Source organism: Mytilus edulis, chromosome 14, assembly GCF_963676685.1.
Source record: "Mytilus edulis chromosome 14, xbMytEdul2.2, whole genome shotgun sequence".
NCBI lineage: Eukaryota > Metazoa > Mollusca > Bivalvia > Mytilida > Mytilidae > Mytilus > Mytilus edulis.
Window position 1 is genome coordinate 21,628,570 of NC_092357.1, and position 21,609 is coordinate 21,650,178.

The following is a 21,609-nucleotide window of genomic DNA, read 5'->3' on the forward strand; positions in this document are numbered from 1 at the left end:
CTTAATAATTTATAATGAGACATTAATTGTCCTTCTGAATACCTGTTTACCAGCAGGTTAATGCCTTGTAAATCAAAACAACCTCCTCTTAGTACATATCTTAGAAATGTTGTTTTTTTTAATCATAAATGAGAAATGTTAAGAAAATTATTTTTTTTCTCCCATAAAAACTTTGTGCATAATGATCCTCAACCAAACATAAAACTTTCAATAAATTAAAATTTCCAGAAGTCAAAATTTGTTAGTGCCATGGGTTTTTGTACTTATTTCTAGTGGAAAGAACTTCTATATTTTTAAAACTAAGCCAACATTTAACCATGATTCCTGCAGGCAATGATTCAACATCAATTGACATTTTTTTTTATAAATAATTTGGCTGGAAATGAACCACTTTGTTTAGGAGACTTGTACTGTAAACCAACTTATTCACGGATACTTTATTTCACGTATTTCCCTTTCTTGACCACTTCACAGCTTTTTAATTTCGCGATTTTCTGATTTTAATTACTTGATGAAGTTTAAAAAGGAAAGATCCAAGTTTAACATATTGGCGACAATTTATATTCGCATTATTTTTCTTCTTCCAAAAGTTACAAGAATAATGCTTATTTGGGCCCTTTTTTGGCCCCTAATTCCTAAACTGTTAAAACCAAAACTCCCAAAATCAATCCCAAACTTCCTTTTGTGGTCATAAACCTTGTGTCAAAATTTTATAGATTTCTATTTACTTAAACTAAAGTTATAGTGTGAAAACCAATGTGTCTTTGGGAGACGACGACGACAACGACATCAAAGTCATACCAATATACGACCCGAAATTTTTTTAGCGGTCGTATAAAAATTTATTCCTGTACACATTTATTTTTCTGTTCTTAGTATGTGAATAATGTAGAATAATGATGACAGGTTCTCTATAAGAGTACCTGGTACCTTTACCTACCTGTTACCTATGATGTATAGCTCACATTAACATTAACATCATTACTCTTTGTCAAGGTGAATTATAAATCTTGAAGGATAGAGGTTATATTAGTAGCTTATATGAAATGCCCTGTTTTTAAAGACAAGATAATAAGGATGCACCTTATGTATGACATTAAATTTTGATAAATTAACAAATTTATCTTTAAATGCAATTTTACAAAAAATTCTTATATTTTAGTCAAAATAAAATTTAATGCGTATGTACATAACTCCCACTGTATAAATTATTAAGATGTACAGCTCTTCTTAACATGAACATTAACATTAATCCTCTTTGTCAAGGTGAATTTTAGATCTAAATATTGAAAGCTCTAGAAATCATCAACGAGAAAACACAAAAAGCTGAAATAGTGAAAATTGCACTTGACCTTCATTTAGTCACATGAACCAACATATCTAAATTTGAAAAGACTTTGTCAAAGGGTTTTCATGTTAATGAATTGACACTGTTTGGCAGCAGCCAGCCATCATACATCCCCATAAAAAATCTGGTTAAAAATTATTATTAACTAAACAACTACAACTATAAGGCTGCTGGGCTATCCTTGGAGTAATTAAATTGAGTTTATTTTTTATTTAAATATGAAATGGAAGTTATCAACCATACTGCTACTTATAAATTTCCGATTATCCGTATGGAGCCCCATGCAGCAGCTGATCAGAGAAATCATAACAAGTAATCATCACTAATTGTAGCTTGTATTAAGTATCAGACAGAGAGGTTTGATTAGGAATTCTTTTGACCTTGTCAAGGTTATTCAATATAAATAATCTTTTGCTTATAAATACCATTCATTTATCAATTTTAGAAAGCTTCAGTAATTTTACTACTTTTGCAATTCAACACGCTTCTTAAAATTGTCATACCTAATAATTATCATGATTAACTTTCAAAGATCTGACTTCAACACTGAATTTTCCAAATAACAAAAACTTAGACAACCACTGATTAGATCTTCTAGAAGATATTCACATGTTACATGACTATTTATCAGGGTTAAAAGGCTCATTTTGCAACAGTTCATTCATACGTAAATTAGAACAAGTGTCATAAATTTTTCAAACATCCCTTCTAAAGTTTTTTTTTATTAAAGTCAGAGTAAGTTAGTAAAGCGTGTTAATATTGTTGAAGTATTGAAGTACAGCAGCTTATATAGTGGAATATACAATACATCACTTCTATATTTATCAGCACAGCATCAAAAGGTCAAAATTAAATTTGGTTTGGTCCGTAAAAAGCTGTTGCTCAACTTGACCAAATGTCCAGTAAATCTCGAGAGTAAATATTCAGAATTTTCCATATGAAAAATAAGAAAGTGACCTCTAAAAATGTTCTTCTGTCCAATACTTCACATTAACTAGACTGCATGTCTGGTAAGGTTTAAAAGACAGGCCCGTAGCCAGGAATTTCCAAGGGGGGGTTCGTTGGACTCATGAACTCGACTTTAACAGTCACAATTTGAATAAAACGTTGACTTTAACAGTGCTTATTTGATTGCAAAGGGGGGGGGGGGGGCTTCGTTCGAACCCCCCGAACCCCTCCTGGCTACGAGTATGAAAAACCTTAGGATATACTGTCCTCAGAACTTGCTTTCAGTTAATCCATGCAAGCACTCTTTGACCATACTCTACTATTGTTTACTGATATGGCCATGCCATTCCTAAATTGTGTTGCTCCACACAGATCTCATCTAATACCTCACTTTGTAAGAATTATATGCCACCTATATATTTATAATATGTTACAGCATTAGACATATTAGTCATTAAAATACCTTATTACTGCCATATCATTGGAAAATATGACTTTGATCTCCAAAAAGATGTGACCCAAATAGATTTGATGAATCCTTATTTTTATTTATCGGTTTCAGTAGCGTAATTAACCAGTGGCATGAGTTCTTTGATGGCTGAGTTTTTATCACACAATGTTTCAGGTAAAAGTTTAAAAACAAAATCTTATTAAATAGATTAACCAATTCCAGGACTCACCAGGACTACCAGGAGAGAACCAGAAATTGCCTAACCTAAATAGCATTTATTTGCAGAAACAATCAAATCCCTGTTTAAACAGACTGTCCTGTCTGTGACTGGTCCCACATTTCGAAAATAAAACCTCTAAACAATTTTTTTTTTAAACAGAATACAATGTTTGCTTTGTAGTGGTTTTAAATTTACTGCTTGAAATATTTTCAGTTTGTAGGTAACTGATCATTTTTCAAGGATTTTTTGTGAACCAAATGAAACTTATCCATATTCATTTCCTATTGTTCAATCTATTCAAACTTTTGTCAGCTCTGTTGTCCAATTGAATAAATACAATAGTGGGACCTTTAAATTTCTTCTAAGAGAAATAAATCCCTCTTTGATGAATTCATCTGAGTAAAAAAAATATCTTTTAAACAGATGAAAATACATGTTTCAACTCACAACATAAATAAGAAGATGTGATATGAGTGCCAAGGAGACAAATCTTCATCTAAGTCACTGTGTATAAAAAGTTGATGTTGTAAATATTCAATATCAATAATATACTTTCAATCTGTTCAATATAAACATTTTTAATCATATAAAGTTGATTTTTTACAATTTTTTTAGCATTGTTCCTCTTGAAATTTGTATTTTTCATATTTTTCTTTAGTTATAATAGAATACATTTAAGGTGTCCTTAATTTTAAACATTGTCATTTTCAAGTTTAATTTGTCAAACCCCCAAAAAATCATTATAAACATGCAATGTTGAAAATTACGTCCAACATCAAATTTTAATGTTTTAACTCTGTGAAAAGTTTCATTTGATTTGCAATACATGTAGTTTTAATTCTATGTACAAAATATGCAACAGGTACACTTATAACCATGGGTTAACCAAAATCCATCTACATCAAATTATATAACAGACGTTTACACTGATAATAAGATGTGTATTGGAACTTATCAATGATCTGAAAAGATATCAAAACAGTTACCATGGAAACAGATGATACATCTATCATCATGATCAAATTCCACAATTTCTTTTAAAATTCCTAAACAATGAAACATCAATATGTAGGTGTGGTAACATAAAAATAAGAAGATGTGGAATCACTGCCAATGAGATAATTAATTGACGATTGCAATGACATTCAAAAGAGATGACAAAAGACCTGAAAATTTCTATTTCTTACTTATTACAGCATGATAGAATTATTCAAGACCAACTTAAATTTGTTATTACTTTTTTTATTGTATAGAGCTCTTGAGTCTCAATTTAACAAACGAATGATCTTCATTTTAGCATCATAGGGTGATCCAGGGGAAGAAATTTGGTAAATTATATAGGGAATCACTGAAGGGTGACTGAAGCAGGCCCTCCCTTACGAAAGTTCTGGATCCACCACTGAGCATATTCCTAATTTATTTGACTAAGTAGATGTATATGTATGTTATGACAAGAGAAGATCATGTGACAGTTTAATAGTTTGACATTTTCTCAAATGTTTTTTTCAGGTTATTTTGATTTTAGTAAAAGTTTTTTTTTTTAAAGATTAAACTTACTAAACTGTTATAGGCTATAAACACCCTGGAATTTTTTCCTTTCAATTCATAGGAACGGATGAGAAAGAGGGTGTAAGCTACATATAATACACCTTCATGGCCAATTTTTTTTTTATCCAGAACTTTTTTCAACTTGAATTGCTCTGCGGAAAAAATTCAATTATCAACAAATATGCCCTTTTAAAAAATCCTGGATCCCCCAAAGTGTAATATGTCAATGATATATACAGCTTCTAAGCAAAATAATATTACCTCAAACAAATCTATAAAATTTTGAAATTATGTTCAGATGAGAAAATTTTTGCAAAAGTTTACCACTGTGAAGGTAGGCGAAAAGTTTTATTTTTTAAAAATAATTCCATAGTAGCAGGTGCACAACTGTCATTAAATTTAAAGAATCCAGAGGAGGATTAAGAGGAAACAAGGGGCCCAGTCTCCCCACTTACCAACCTTTATGGAAAATATTTTGTTTAATATATAAGGAATCACTGGAGCATGTCTAGAGAAGGCCTCCTAGGCAGTCAGTGGGCCTCCCCTTATGAAAATTTCTGAATCTGCCAGTGGAATCTGGGTTGAAAACTGTTAGAAAATTTTTACACAAAATAGGTACCAACTTTTACCCACCTGATGTAAGTTTTGCACTTTGTGCATCCCAGCCAAAAGACTATGCTGTCTTTAACAATTAACAAGTATCTTTATGTTATTTCAAATCTAGAGGAGTTTCCATAAAGTATGTTTTAAGAAACTTAAAGTTCATTATAACAATACTGTCTTAACTCTTGGTCTAGTATAAGTACAGAATTGTTCAATATAAAAATAAGGGGATGTGGTATGATGGATTACCAATGAGACAACCAATTATTCCACCTGGGTTCAAATGAAGAAGACATTATATCATTACACGTCACTGTACAGCCTTCAATTTGTGCCATTTACCCTATTCTTACTACAATTTCTTCATGTGATTGATCACATACTTATTCTAGAAATACATGTACAATGCACCAGTCATACATGTTTGTAAAGAAATGTGGATAAATTCTAGATTGATGACACACTTATCATTGCCTGAGTAATTAATATTAAAGGGAAAGGAATGATATTGTGACAATTCAACATTTACAATAATCTCAATGGTATTTTTCAACCTGTAATATCTTTTTGCTATTATTTTTTTTGGAGGGGAAGGGGAGTTGGTTTGTGACTATTGGTGTCACTGTGCATATGCATTGTGTGGTACATCAGTGGCAGATCCAGGGGGTTCCAGGGGTTGGAACCCCTCTTTTTTGGGGCCGATCAATGCATTTGAATGGGAGCATATAGTTGGAACCCCTCCTTTACTCTGGGTTGGGAACCCCCCTTTTTAAAATGACTGGATCCGCCACTGTACATCCAGATTATTAAACTAAATGAAGGATGAAATCTTCAGTGAGAAGAAAATTTAGAAAATAAATAGGTCAGCATTTTAACAATTTTAATTAGTCTAGGTAAAATGCATGCCATTGATACAATCCTCCAAGTCAGACATCTAATGACATGAAACCAGTTTCATGTTTCAGAGATATCCATAGGGTGGTCTTACCAGACAAGACTACTTTAGCAATTAATCTACTAATATTGGATATACTGCTAAATGAAAATTCAATTATTTTAGTTAATCATCATAAATCTATTATTAACTTCAAAATAAATTGCAAAGACTTTCAGACAAAATTGTTTTCATGTTTACTTGATGTAACTTTGATTTGTTTATGCATAGAATATATTGGCACATTAATTAATTGCATAATATTTAGACCATATGTTTATAATAGTTGTGTTTTATTAATACCAACTGATCATTGCATAAAACTAATAGTTCTATAATGATTATGGGTGTGTAATAATGGAAGGTATCTGTTTGATATTTATTTGCATTTGTTTTACACCCAAATTTTTTTGTTTATTAACCAAATTTCAGTCTGCATGTAAAACATTCTATTAAAATTTACTTTGTTGAACCTTCAAATTTGTGGTTCCAATTTGAACACCAAAACACAGAAATCTGTATCCAACAAATAATAAAGAGTAATAAGAATTCTAACGTAAGAGCTATATAAAAGTATTGTAAGGAATTCAATTCAATATTTTTGGACTACATTGTGGCGGCCAGTCTATATTGGTGAGGAAGTCAGAGTGCCCGGAGAAAACCACTGACCTTCAATAGGGAAACCGACAATCCTATTCAATTAAGATTGGAGTTGAGTGCACCCGAACAAACAGGGTTCAATCTCATGACCCAAGTTTTGACTGGAAAGTGATCATGGTAGTAGAACTACTTAGACCACTTTGACAACCAATGCCCCTTGTCAATATATGCATTGTTAAGGTTGTTGTAGAGTTTGTATTATATCTTGAATGCTGTTGAGGTAAAAAAAAATATGGTCATATTATGTCAGGATTTTATGACATAAACAGTACTTTTATTTACAATAATATTTTGATCTTATTATACTTGACTATAGAATCTCAATTAATTACAAGTCTTAATTAATCCTTGTCAGAACATGTTCATAGTGTCAATGACCTTTCTCAGCATCATATGAACTCAAATGGGGGATGCAACAGGTCAAGGGTTAAACAGTATTGTTGACACTCAACAGGTGGCGAATTTGCAAAGTACAATTTTTACCAATTAAAATGTTTACTGAAAACTGCCAGTATACTGATTGCCCTTGGAGAAATGCCAGCATAATGGTAATCTTTTAGTTATAGCAGTAAAATTGTTAAAGAGGCAAAATTGAAAAAAAAAAAAAAGGAAAGGACATGTAGCAAGTGTTACCACCGTTTTATTTATTTCAAAAAGCTTACCTAGTTTTTTCTTTGCCTCTTTGTATGTGTCTCAACCTAGCTTGTTTTGCATGAATATCTTGTACTTGTAGCTCACATCCCCCCTTTTTTTCAATCCCTTATATCCAAAATTAATAATTTTTTTTACCCCCTAAATCTAAATTCCAAAAATATTATTACTCCGTCATATGAATTTTAAAAAGCTTACCTAGTTTTTTCTTTGCCTCTTGTATGTCTCTCACCCAAGCTTGCTTTGCATGAATATCTTGTACTTGTAGCTTCAGCGATGGTGATGCACTTAATTCCAACGATTTGTCTTCCCACAATTCAATAGTACATGATGACGATCCATCTGTTTCCTCTTGTTTACCAACAGATAAGTCTTTTAGCTATTTAAAAATAGATATCTATGACATAATAACGTTAAGAAGGCGGAATCAAAAATATTTTACGAAATAGTTGAAGACATGCAGCAAGAATCCGATATAAAGTAGCACACACAAATCATAAGATATACCTGTTAGAATCTGGCATACATGCAAGAGAGATAAGGAATGCTGATATACAGTAAAATCATAATTATCTAAACATTTGGTTACAGTGTAATATTATTTATCTTAACTGAGATCTGATACAGTGAGATCTTGATTATTTTAAGGTAGATAAAGAATAAACATTTATTTATAAATATAAAGGAAATGAGAATAAATATCTTTATTTGAATAGCAGTTTCTGGTTAATAAAAAAGTGTTTATCTGATGACTAAATTGGAAGACTGCCAATGCTTATTGTTTGTGAAAACATTTATTTTCTTAATGAGTGGTCAATAGTTTATCACTTGGCAATAAAAATTGCGTACTTCAACAAAGTTAATCTAACCCAATTTTTTAAAACCTTCATAAAAGATAAATTGTTATCAATCTTGTTTTCCTTAAATATGCAAGAAATGATTGCCACTAAATTTTAAACAAACATCTTTCAACAAAATCATAGAACTTTACAAACATTTTTTTGTGCTCAATTTTTTTTTTTCTTATAATCTAAACAATATAAATTAAAAATTTGCCTGAGTTCCCAGAAAATAAGTTCACAACTGTACACATTTGGTTGTATTGTAACCATGTTTTTTAAAAGCCTATGTATGTATAGATGAAAAAAGTGAAAATTAGAACACCATAAAATTGACTTATTTTATTTCGTAATGTATTTCCTTCTTTGTATAGCAAGAATTTCCACCGATATTTTATCATAATGTCAGAAAATAATTCTATTTAGAACAAATGGACAATCAGTTGTTTTAAAAAACAAAGTCATATTTATGAAAAGCTATTTTAAACCTTCTCAAATAATCAATGGGAGATAACTCAGTTCTATATACTTTCCAATAAGTTTAAATCATAATCTTTTTCTGCAGTATAAACTGTCTTCTAAATTACAAAAGTATTTAAGCAAAATAATATCCAATGGTGAATTTTTCTTAAGAGGAACCATGAGAAGAAATAAATGGTAAAGAGATAAAATAGAAAATATTTTTTATGGGGAAAATTAAGAAATTATTGCAATGTTTTTATCCTTACAAATATGAAACAGGATCTGTTTGCAAAAATAAAAATTTTGATGTTAAGGTGGTACCCAACACCTTAACTAAAATTAATTTGGCTCGTTTAATTTTCTTAAAATTTTGACAAAGTATTAACTTTGACCCTTTGACAAAAATACATTTTTTTTATAAAATCTGAACCAATCGTTTAATCAGAAAAATTACACTGGTTATATACCAGTTTGACAAACACTTATTTTGATCATTTAAAAGCGTAATATTCCCTTAACAACACAACATAATTAAAACGTTTTGCTGATTTTACAGAGTTATCTCCCTGTAGTGTTAGGTACCACCTTAAATTTGGATACCAACATATGTATGAAGCATTTTCTGAAATTACAATAAAGTATCTCCAATTTTTGTCCATTGTTTGTCAATTGCAATAATAAGTGCACACAATAATTTTGGAAATACTGTAAACCAAAAAGCCAAAAACTGCATGTATACCAAAAATCATTGACCTATCATTACTCCTTCCCTTTAAACTTGCATTACCTTGTAATCTTTGTTAAAGTTTCAAAGTTAAAAACCCATGATGAGGGAGTGAGGCTATATAATCTCTATGGAAATGATACTTACAAATGCAAATTCACTTGCACACCATATATCTCTGACTTAATAATTTGTGGTTCATCTTTAATAAACTGATCTAATCCCAAACTCAACATGTAAATTATGCAAAACATTCAGAAGTCAATAGATCATGACTCAAGGACAGGGCTAAATCATACCTGCCAACTTTTCAAAATGCCCATGGGGGTTTTACATGCAAGATGGATCCTTTAGTTCTACAAAACCATCAAGGGGGCCTTCAAATATATTTTAGTCTTTTTTTTTTGGCTTCTCCATACTAGTACAATCCTATAGCCATTGTAAAATTTATTGTTTTGTTTAAATTGTGGACAAAATTGCTCTTTCAAAATTTCCATTTGAGAGCCTCCATGGGGGAAATCCCCGACAAATAGTGACAGTTGGCAGGTATGGCTAAAATTATCAGCAAGCAGTCCTTTTGCGCCAATTACTGTTTTTCAGGGGTATCATTTCCACCAAAAATTTTTTTTTTAAATGTATCAATTGCGCCAATTTACCTGTACACATATATGCTTATCATAAATATTAAAGGGAAACTTCGCAAAAAAATCAAAAATTGATATTATGTCCATTCTATATAGAAATGCTCAAATTTATAGATATTTAAGTTTTATTCCGTTAGATAAGAGATCACCATCGATTTTAAATTTAGAGTATCAATTCTCTGCATTCCGCCATTTTGTCGTCTTCCCCGATTAAAAGTCCCGATATGTCTATAAACCAAAAAGGACAAAAACTACAGTAACAGATGTAGTCATAATTGCGTGTCAATATCTTGTCAATCGTACGATTGTTTTATCTGACAAATTAACTTGATACGGAAAATGTTCTTATTTTTTTTAAATGAACATGGTCTGTTGTTTTTAAACTGTTAATATTGGAATTAGGTAAAAAGTCAAAGTTGAAATCATATATATAAGTGTTCCGTGAAAATTGTTTTCGAAAATCTAATTTGTTCATAATTCTTTAAAGTAATAAACTGTTTTCAAATAAATTTTGATCTTCCCTCTTCTGATCACCAGCATGGCTAAAGGTATTACTTCCAAAGGTATTGTGAGGGGTGTGAGGTGACACGTCCAGGTATTCCAGCGATTTCCTGTCGGGCTTGCAAGTTCACGCATCGTTTCACTTCTGCAGGTATTGATCAGTGTACACGGCTGATAACATTTAACTTTCCATTTTGAACTATCAGATGTATAATATACAACTCTGTCTTACTTGTCATTACCAAACTCATACGCTTGTTTATAAATAACATTTCTGGTGTAAAGAATATTATTCATAAAAATATAAATAATACCCAAAATATAAGATTTGATGAAATTAAAATCTATTTAAATATTTTTTCCAAGGGTGAATTTGGGAAAATGTAATATATACTCATTGTCAAAAGTGAAGGACAGATTGGAACATACCAGAAATACTGATTTCAAAAATGTACGCACTTGCCGACGATTCGTTTATACGACTGGATAGAAAGTAACGGAACTATAGCGCAATTTAAAATATATACATGTATACATTGAACATAAGAAAAAAATATATATTTTGAATAAATAGGGGTAAAAGTGTTGTAAATAGACTAGTCCATGTATGCCAACAGTATTCAATCATCGAATGTCGATAGACTATTGTATACCAGAAGAAGAAGAGAACCAATTTGATTTAAATACAGGTCGATGTATAACTTTTGCTTTGGTTCATTGAAGTTGTGGACATAGTAAAATAAGATTGTTCTCGAACAAAGGAAGGAATTCGTCATCACAATTGTTATATATGCCACTGGACGAACACTAATTATCCCGAAGGGATGTGAATATTTTGCTGGGAAACTTTTGAGTATCAAAGTTTCAAATTAATTTCGGGATTTTTTTTTCTTTCTTGGTATTCAATAACAGAAAAAAGAATAAATTACTTGTCCACTAAATAGGGGTATTCTTGTCAGATGAAAGACTTTTAGTTATATTTAAAAAATAGGTAAATATGACATTAAATTGGTTCTGTCTTTTTTTTAAACATCGTTAAAAAGATGTGTGTCTAAGGTGAACGCCACAAGAACCCTGTAATACTAGTACGAGAGTATAGCATGTAAACATTCCTTCTCAATAATATGGTTGTGTTGGAAATCTTTTCATACAGATTGACAACTCATTGTCCGATATGCATGTAATATTTGCCACATGACGCCCATAGTTCTTTCTATACATCATCTTATTCTTTGATATTGCTGTCAACATCGATGGTTCACACCCAAACAAAATGGGAGTAATGAACCTTCAGAGCTTCTCCGTGTTATACACTTGTGAAATATATAGACGAAATTTCTGTATTGAAATGAATATACATCTCACAAACAGGATTTTCAAATAACGATTTTGAGTAATCACCTTACAAACCAATATAAACGTATGGCAAGATATAACCATGAAGGAATTTAGTTTTTGTCAGACACAAGAACTCATCACTATCATACACGTATACGTATATATGCATACAATTTCAAATATCAAGAACAAGCGGTCGATGTCGATAGTCCGTTTTCCAACTGTTCGAGTTAGACATGTCACTTGTTCATTCTTGAAAGCCTTCATATTCCCCGTCTAACGATGGGAACTGTTTCTGATTGTGTTGATTATAAATGCTTGTATGTTAATTCTGTCGTTTATCTGTACAAGCGGTTGCATTTCCTCTCCTTTCCGAACAAACAAACGAACGAAACGCTACTAGTCTGCTTTCTCTGGAGCTCATCCTCAATGGCTCTTATACGTCAGGAAACTTACATGTATACTAATAATGATTGTTTCAAGAACAACGATGTATGGACGAACTATTCTAAATTCGTCAATATCAGTTATGCATGACTAAGATATAACTTTTATTACAACTACTGTATGACTTATTTGGATTAATGACGGCTATCATGTTCAACATTGCACAAATATTATCATAGAATTAAAAAAAAATCCTCAAAAATCCTTAAAAAAAATAATGCCTTAGCTTAGATAATTGGTATTTTTTCACAAAAAGTTCGTGTAAATGATTGTCAAATGAATTTAATTATGTAAGAATAAAATGTTAAAAAGAAACTAAAAAAAAAATCATGTATGTTGTATTTTTTTGTCAATTAAAAACTTTAAAATTGCAATAGTTTTATTAGCATTTAAACACAGCCAGATTTGAATACAAGTTAAGAAATTAAGGTAAAGTCAATGATTTCAAACAGATGTACAATGGTATATCAAATTGGGTAATATTGCATTTAGTTTTTATTAAAGATTAAAACTACTAATTTTTACTTCATATTTGAATCTTTACGCCAATTGCCGCTAAGAAAGTAATCAAAAATTGTTTCCTTTTATTTTTACACATTTTCGGATTTACGGATCTGAATTTTATTTTCAATTAATTTATACAATTTAATTATTGAATCTTTATTCTCATCGTGTATTAAATCTAAGTGTATTAACATCGTGACATCATACTCTTTCTAATCCTTTCTGTTTATCCTTTCCAAATAACAACATTTATACCTGTGTACGCTTGAACTCACACCTGCGGCTAAATAGCTACAAGGTAAACGAATTGACCTCAAGCCGAGAAAAATACAGTGACCTTTACAAAATAATATACACACTCTGCTCACACATTAGTTGCATTGAAATGATTATCAAAACAATAACGATAAATAGAACTGAAATATTTTCAGTTCAATAAATATTTCAGTTCAATATCAGTAAAAATGTTCAATAAATATTTTATGAATAAAATCTCAACAATAATTAATTAAATTTATTCAAAAACATTTACTAGAGATAATTTTATAGGAGTTTAATTCAATCAATACAAAACGATATATGCATATTCATTTTCGTTCATTATTATATTGTGGTTAATAACTACGACCATTTGTCAGCTGTGCGCTTTTAATTACGTATATTGTCGATAAGCTATAAGAGTTAAACAGATTTTATTTTTTCCCAGAATTCAATAAATCGGGCTAATACGTCACGACCCACTTGAGAATTCAACCAAAAAAGTTACAGATACTTGATTTTCTCCGTTATTAGCAGAGTTCACGAAAAGTGTCAGTCCTCAGGATTTCACCACCAAAATTTTGTATAGGACTGACACAATTTTAGTATTTTTCAATAGAGTTAATAGTGAGGACCAGTAGATTTTCTTCAAGGACCACCAGGGAAAAAAAGATTTCGCGAACTCTGTATTAGAAGGAATATAAATTTAAAACTTTGCAAATGTGTTTTTTATGTTAAGATGAACATAATTAGATGATAAGTAAAAAATCGCGGAATTTCCCTTTAATGATTAATTTTTATTCTTTATTTTTGCTTAAAAAGTATCATATGTTTGGAGATATTTCACCATGAAGATGAGCATCTGGAGTGAAATGACTTTAAATGCATTAGACAGTCCATATACAGAGAGAGAAGAAAACTTATTGCTTTGCTGAATATTTAATACAAGATATGCCAAAAGAGAAGAAAAGAGAAGCTTTTGCTGATAATGTTTTAGCCGCATATAATAATGACACAGTGCTCTGTTCCACAATGTATATGGACTGAAAGACGCACCAGTATTTGAGCAGAAGCATTCCACAGGAATTATTATGAACTGCTTTTATGCATTTCATCCTTCAATGTTTGTCTTTTTGGACAATAAAGTGAAGTTACTATACATACATTAAATTGGGAAGTACCCTTGCAGCAGCAGTAAGAAGAAAGTATGTTTCAGAAAATGAAACATTTGCCGAATAAAGGAGGAAGGAAGTTATTTTTCTTCTTATTGGCGCAATCATATGTTCTATTTTTGGTGCAAATGATACCATGCAATTTTTAAAACAGGTGATGCAAATGTAGCATTGGAGGAAATAAGTTGTGGCCTAAAAGGATGCATTTTTGGCGCAAACAGATCTCCCAAATTATCCTCTTGGAAATAAGCTGTGCTTATTCTAATTTATACAACTGCATACAAAATATCTTTGAAATACCACTAATGGTTCACCATAAACTAACCTAATCACAAACTAATACATTGTTGACAATGTTGCTTTCACTGGAATCAGCATTGATTAATGTTTCACTTTTTGATTCCATTGAGGAGAAACAGGTCCTGGCTGCCACCAAGTTTTGAAAATCGCTAAAACTGACTGACTGACTTCAATGCAATGTCTAATTGCTATCAAAATTGGTATAAGGGAAACAACTTGTAATTTACAAGTTGCCCAGGTTAGACTCAGGAACTGATGTTCTGTATATCTAGATCACATGCTAAGTATAATTTATAAAAAAACACCATCTTACCTCAATAATCTTTTCAAATTCTAGCTTGCCCTTTGGGTCAGAGGTCATTGGCTTGGTAACCATAATCTTGTCTTGAAATAGTATGACATGTCTTTGACCTTCAGATTTCGAGTCTTTGTCTACTTTGACTTTGACATCTTCCTGTTTATAAAATTTTTAAAAAAAAGTTAATATGTAATGATAAAATAGCAATCCTTAAACTAATACTATCGATTTATTTATTTTCATGGATATTATGTTTTCCCAAAGTCTCTTTACAACCATATAGAAAATGTGTCATTCTTTGAACATTTGAATTCATGGTTTACCTATGCAATGAAAATTGGTAACCAACCAATAATGATGAATAACAGTAGTAACAGAGAAATAGGATTTAGCAGGAAAACTTAATTTTGATGGTAAATTAACCATGTAAGTGATGTAAATGTCAGGCCTCCCCTTTTATATCCATGAAATACAACTTCTTAGGAACTTTGAAAATAATGACTGAAAACAAGAATCCATGAAAATTACTGTAAAGCAACATGTTACTGACGATGGACACCAATGGATGAGGATACAACAGTACTGCTAGCCTGAAAAAAAGAGGTTGTCTACCTTTGCTCAAATCAAGAATTGATATAAATAATAGAGTATTGTTGGGATTGGATTCATATTGAATTTAAAAGAGGTGTCAAAGATTTCTGAAATATATTTTTCTCTCTCACTTTTATTGATAATAAAAAATTATGGATCATCACTATAACAAAGTTCATTCATTTTCAACTTACATGTTTAAGGACAGGTCCTAGTTGTTTGACATCACCTTGGTAACCTTCAATTTTATCCAATAAGACAATGTCTTCCATAGTTCTGCAGATCTCTGTTAACATCTGTACAGCAGCCATCAACCCTGAACAATCTCCTCCAGACTGAGCAGTCAGTTTAATCAGTGTCTGTTAAAACAAATTTCATAATTAACCTTTAAAGTACAAAAGTGTTTTTTTTTCAGATCTCAACTTTGAAAAGTAATGCTTTTGTATAGGAAAATATGGTTGGAAAACACCCCCTTATTATATGACTTGCATGTGTTGGAACCTCCTGTTTTAAAAATAGCTGAATCATTGCCTGTCTAAAACATTCAATCACTATTGATAGACTTTGATGGTCCTTGATTATATTTCAAAAACAATGTGATTTTTTCACATAATTTTTACAGTCTCTTTTGTTTTCTTAATACTTAAAATAATAATAATAAAGAAAAGTTTTTGAGGGCCCTAGGAGAACCTTACCTCTGTCAACTGACCTGTATTGTCTAGGTGTAACCCATAAATTAACCATTTCACCCTGGATTTTTCAAATAACCTTGGAATTCAGATATTAAACTGTTTTCAACTGTATTTCTGACTGTTGTTGATTCAGGTATTTAGAAGTGAAATTTACATTTTGTTTTATCGTTTTATTTTCTTTCTTCAAAAAGAAACAACTAAAAAGTCAAAGCATAGCATTTGCTTATTTACCTTGCTCTTTAAAATTGGATGAATTTACAGCTTTCAAAACATACTTTGATATTCCTTTGACCATGTTGACTAAAAAGTAACAACTCACTTTGAATTTAGAAATACTAAAATTCAACCAAAAAAAATTATGACCTGCATTTTCATTTTCAGAGTTGAACACTTAAGATAGAAACAAGACTTTTGGCAGGAAAAAATTGCCGGGACATGCTGTTAACAAAAATCATCCAATCACTTATATTTGCCTAGTATCTCATGTATAAAAGTAATAACTTTGTATAATTAGTACTACCTACCTTTAAAAGTTCTATATATTCATGAATTCTTTCCAGTGGTCTGTTCATCAAATCTTCAAAGGCATTAGCTGGATCTCCCAAGATCAGACTGAATGCCTATGAATAATATATTAATCATTTATGTGACCAATAATATATATGTATATACATATACACACAAATGTACTTGTTTCCTATTCTTGTACATATAAAAACATGGTAATTAATTTCTTTTTTTTAAATTTCTTTTATAAGAAAAATTTAAAGTCCATTTTTTAGGTTTATCCTATACACACACATATATCTACAAAAGTATCTTTAAAATAAAATAATAATAATTATTCCTAATACGAACCCAAATTTTTCAATCAATTAAAAGTGACTTCAGTTAACTAATTTAGTCTTTTTTGGTTATGAAGTCAGAAAAATCTATTTTATCATATTATTATCAAATGATATCCTACCTCCATCAATGCTGCTAATTGATCTGGGTCAGTATCCTCCATAGCTTTGTCATGGTCAGATACAAACGGTACATACTCACAGAAACTTCCACGCTGAAAGGAAATTATTTGACATTCAAATATATTTCTTGTTAGAGATTTTCAGAATCTATTGTACAGTTTATAATTCAACCTAATTCAACTTGATATACAGAATCTAGACTTTTCTGAAGTTTTCATTTTATAAAAGAAGTAATGATCTCTTACCATACATGCTTGTACCACATGATAAAGTCAAATAGTTTAAAGTCAAATAAGAAAATCAACCATTTTGCTCCATGATTTGGAGGTCAAGGGCAACTCCAACTTAAATTACATCATTTATAATAGATACTTATCAATAGGGTCTTACTAATGAAGCCCAGTACAAATATATTTCACAGCCAAAACTTAAATCAAAATAATAATAATTTGTATTTCCCATCTCCCAATGTTTCTTATGGGACATTTGTTGAAAATACTTACCTTTTCAGTAAATAGGTCACCAACAATTTCAGCATCATCTTGTGTTTTCAGAAGGCTTGGCAGCAATGTTCTGAATAAATAAATGTGGAAATTAGTGTCTATTTTCAGTTTACTTCTTTTATTGCAATTAAGATTGTGTATGTGTAAAACCAACATATTCATTCTGATATGTTTTAAAACTTCAACTAATCTCATTTCAGCTGAAGCATGCATAGCAGGTAACACTTCCTTTACAATGTTGATGCATCCAAGTCCATTTTTCTTTACCATGTCCAAAATAACACCTCTCAGAATAAGAAAGAACATTAAAAGAGAGCCACAGCCAGTTTGGAATTCATGCAATTTTTTTTTACATTTCCATCTTTTGGTTGGTATATTTAAAATTGAGTTAGAAGTACGGAAGATTGTAAAGTACTGTTGCATGTTATTATTCACATGAAAAAGCCTTCTTCAATTTAAAACAATACTGACATCTTTAAATTAATTACTGTAAATCAGAAATTATTGAGAGGTTTTTATTTAAACTCGCATTCTGATATATGTATGAAGGTTTTCCTAAAACCGCAAAAAATAATCTCACATTTTAGTTCAGTTTCCAAAAGTCACAATAATAAATGCACACAATAATTTCTGAATTTAGAGTATTTAAATTGACATTAGACACTTCAACCCTTTAGACATGTTTGATTAGACATTGGAATTCAGATTTAACCAAAAGCATTGATTAAATAATTCTTACTTACTCCTTGTGAAACTGGTAAAGCTTTGATAAATCTTCTAATATTTTGTCTTGCTTGTCTGCTACAGGTTTCTTGTTTGAGATTTTCCCTTCCTTTATATTTTTCCTGTCTGAGACTTTCCCTTTCTCTAGAGACTGGCTGTAGGTGTCTATAAGATCCTTTAGATCACAAATATAGTCTGTTTCTGATTCCAATAAATCAGCCAAAACTTTCCTGGAAGTAACAATGGTAGTTATTAAAACTTTACATAAATGTTTGTATCAATTCTTAATTTAATGTCTGCATGGTAAATAGCAAAGTGGTAGTTTCTTAATTTAAGCTCATTTAAAATTTTCTGATTGGCAGAAGGGGACCTTTTATCTGTTGTTAAGGTTGGGCCTTTAATTTTGCAAGAATTCTGGATTTTGCCTTAATTTTCACTGGAATACAGGATTTAAACAAATCGGGGAAATTAATGATTGATTTTCAAGGATCTAGGAAAGAATGATTTATTTTTTGGGGAATTCATAACACCCCATTGTACCACCCTTCTTATATAGATAATTTCCGTTGTTTTTTTTTAGGAAAGGCTGGCATTTGTACTTCAAAACACTTTTTTTTTATAGTAAAAAGGTACGTACTATACATATTTTTTTTTTAAATAGTCAATTTATAAAATAATGATAAATTTAATCTCAAGTTATAAATATCACACACAAATCCTAAAATATATTAAAATATCTAAATTAAAATCTCCTAAAACAATGTAAAAAGAATCCACTGTACAAAGTTTTAAAGTTCAAAACTTAAACCTTATCCATCTCCTTACTATATTAAATAGGCATGGAAAGGAAAACATTTCTAAAAGGAGGATTGAAAATCAAAAAGGCTTAAAAGAAATATAGTACCATTTTATTAATATGGCAAAATATAAATTCTTTATAGAAGACTTCAGATCATAATCAGGGGATGGTTTTTATTAGCTGAATTTTTCTTAAAACTAATTTTGTTTTTTTCTATTTAAAGAATGTTTCTCATTCACCTTCACCTTTACCTTATTAAGTTTTCACTTACTTGGTTTTAGTTTGCATTTCTTCCTTAGATACACAATTTTTCCCTTGACCTTGATTCCATGCAGGTACGTTCCCAACATTGTCAATATCTGTGTCAACTAACAGGTCTGGAGGAGCATAACATACCTAAAGAGTACAAACGATTCAGTGAAATTCAATCTGATTGAACTTTTTTGTCAAAGACTCAGAACGAACACCCCTAACTCATACACTTTGCATTGGAAAACCTTTGAACATTTTTAACATGACAATAGTAGTAAATCCAAAAATAATTTCAAAAAATTTCATCACATCTAAGTTATCAATGGGGATCCAACATTTAGTGCATGGTTATGAAGAATGTCTAAAAAATTGAACAGTTGCATAAGTGACATTTCAAATAAGAAAAACGGCCTAGAACTTAAAGCTGGTAACTACTCAAATTTATTAACAAGATTTGTTTTACTTATTTTTTCATAACTTTGGTGTTCAAAATGTAACACTCTTTATTAAAGTGATAAGTGTAATCCTTCTTGTCCAAAAAACAACCTTAAACAATCATTATATATAAAATTTTGATAGACATGATTTAGATTGACCAATCACTGCAAGGAAATAAAGTTGAAATTTCTTAAAACATTGTAAATTTTGCAAAATTTGCAAAAAATCTCCTCCTTAAATAGCAAAAGTAATCTTTGGTGGCAGAGCACAGATGTAATCATAATGCAAAGAATATGTGCTATTTATTTGGGAAATAACTAATGCACAACTTTAATTCTTTAAAAGAATAGATTAAACCTTTAGACAAGTTCATTTGTATGGAAATTATTATAGATTACTGCAAATTCAGACTTCTGCCTATAAACTGTCACATGACTGTTTGTAATTTGAGAGAAATGATACATGCATGTAGTGTTTTATTAATAAGATATATATATAATAGTCCTTTAAAATATAAACCTTTGTTTGTTCTTGCATAGATTTGACCAGCCAATGAGATTGTTTAGATCTGTCTAACACCTCAATTATCTCCCCTTTCTGCAGGTCAATATCATTAAATTCATCATGGTAGTCAGATACAACTTCATATCTTCTCGAAAAACATTCCTGAAATTAGTAAATGTAATAAAAATATTTCAAAAAACTGGTTGATAATCAGTGGTGGATCCATAACTTTACAAAAGGTGGGACCAGCTCCAGCCTCAGTGATTCCCTATATAATCAACAAATCTTTTCCCACAAAAGGGGGGCCTACTGATCCACCAATGATAGTGATGAGGGCTATTCCCTTACAATGGATGAGGCATGATAAGAAATGACTTCTTAAATCTTCTCAAAATTAAAATAATTAAATTTTTTAGTAAATTGGATATATTAAATAGACATGACACATACTACAAAATTTGGGGTACTTTGCTAATTTGCATAGCTGCCATTTTGCCTTATCATGACGACAGCCATTACAATAGGATTATATTTGAACCTTAAATAAAAATGCAAATAAGCCAATTCCTATATCGAATCAACAATTTGTCCGCATATAGGTGAAAAACATGATGATTTCAACTTTCCAATTTCATAAAAAGTCAAATTTTAAGCATTTTCAATAAGAAATACACAACATTTTTGTTAATATCCGCCAACTGAAGTTTTCAAATACGTATTAGTTTTAGATCCATGACATAAAAGGACTGATTTATCCGCAAATTTTAAATCATTTATATTTTGAATCTTAAACAAAGGGAAGTTATTTAATCAAGAGGGGCAAAGTCACATGGTGCAAAATACATGAATAAAGTACCCCTAATTTTGCCATAAGAACCAGAAATTATCTATGACAAAAATTAAAACTTCTGAACCCAAAAGACCTCATATGGTAGAAAATCATTATTTTTAATATAGTACATTGTACCAGAAAAGAACATATTCAGCAATGTCAAACTGTAATACAGAAGCATGTCACTTAATGTAATTATAGTATTTATACAAACGTACATCTGATTCAGACATATCAAGCTGAATAACAGGAGCAGTAGGTTTGTCCAATCTGTCATGACTAGATACTGTGTTCGACTCAGCTTTGCCAAGACTAGATACCAGCTGGTTCCACTCAGCTTTGTCAAGACCAGGTACCAGGTTCCACTTTGCCCTGTCTTCATCATTGTTGATATCTGTAGCTGTCTGTATGTTATCCCCTTCAATTTATGAAGCATAGAATAAATAGTTTAAGCAAC

The 21,609-nt window shown here is 30.6% G+C and overlaps 1 protein-coding gene across 1 annotated transcript in view; it reads right to left on the reverse strand.

Annotated features, from left to right (window-relative positions):
• LOC139503826 (titin-like) overlaps nucleotides 1-21,609 on the reverse strand; it is a 118,155-nt gene that overhangs the window by 85,187 nt on the left and 11,359 nt on the right. Inside the window, exons 5-14 of the mRNA XM_071293758.1 lie at nucleotides 21,371-21,570; nucleotides 20,336-20,482; nucleotides 19,398-19,522; nucleotides 18,348-18,557; nucleotides 17,605-17,674; nucleotides 17,101-17,193; nucleotides 16,658-16,753; nucleotides 15,636-15,800; nucleotides 14,866-15,006; nucleotides 7,562-7,742 (exon numbers count right to left, since the gene is read on the reverse strand). Of these exons, the coding sequence (XP_071149859.1) occupies nucleotides 7,562-7,742; nucleotides 14,866-15,006; nucleotides 15,636-15,800; nucleotides 16,658-16,753; nucleotides 17,101-17,193; nucleotides 17,605-17,674; nucleotides 18,348-18,557; nucleotides 19,398-19,522; nucleotides 20,336-20,482; nucleotides 21,371-21,570 (1,428 nt within the window). The remainder of the gene's footprint in view (nucleotides 1-7,561; nucleotides 7,743-14,865; nucleotides 15,007-15,635; nucleotides 15,801-16,657; nucleotides 16,754-17,100; nucleotides 17,194-17,604; nucleotides 17,675-18,347; nucleotides 18,558-19,397; nucleotides 19,523-20,335; nucleotides 20,483-21,370; nucleotides 21,571-21,609) is intronic.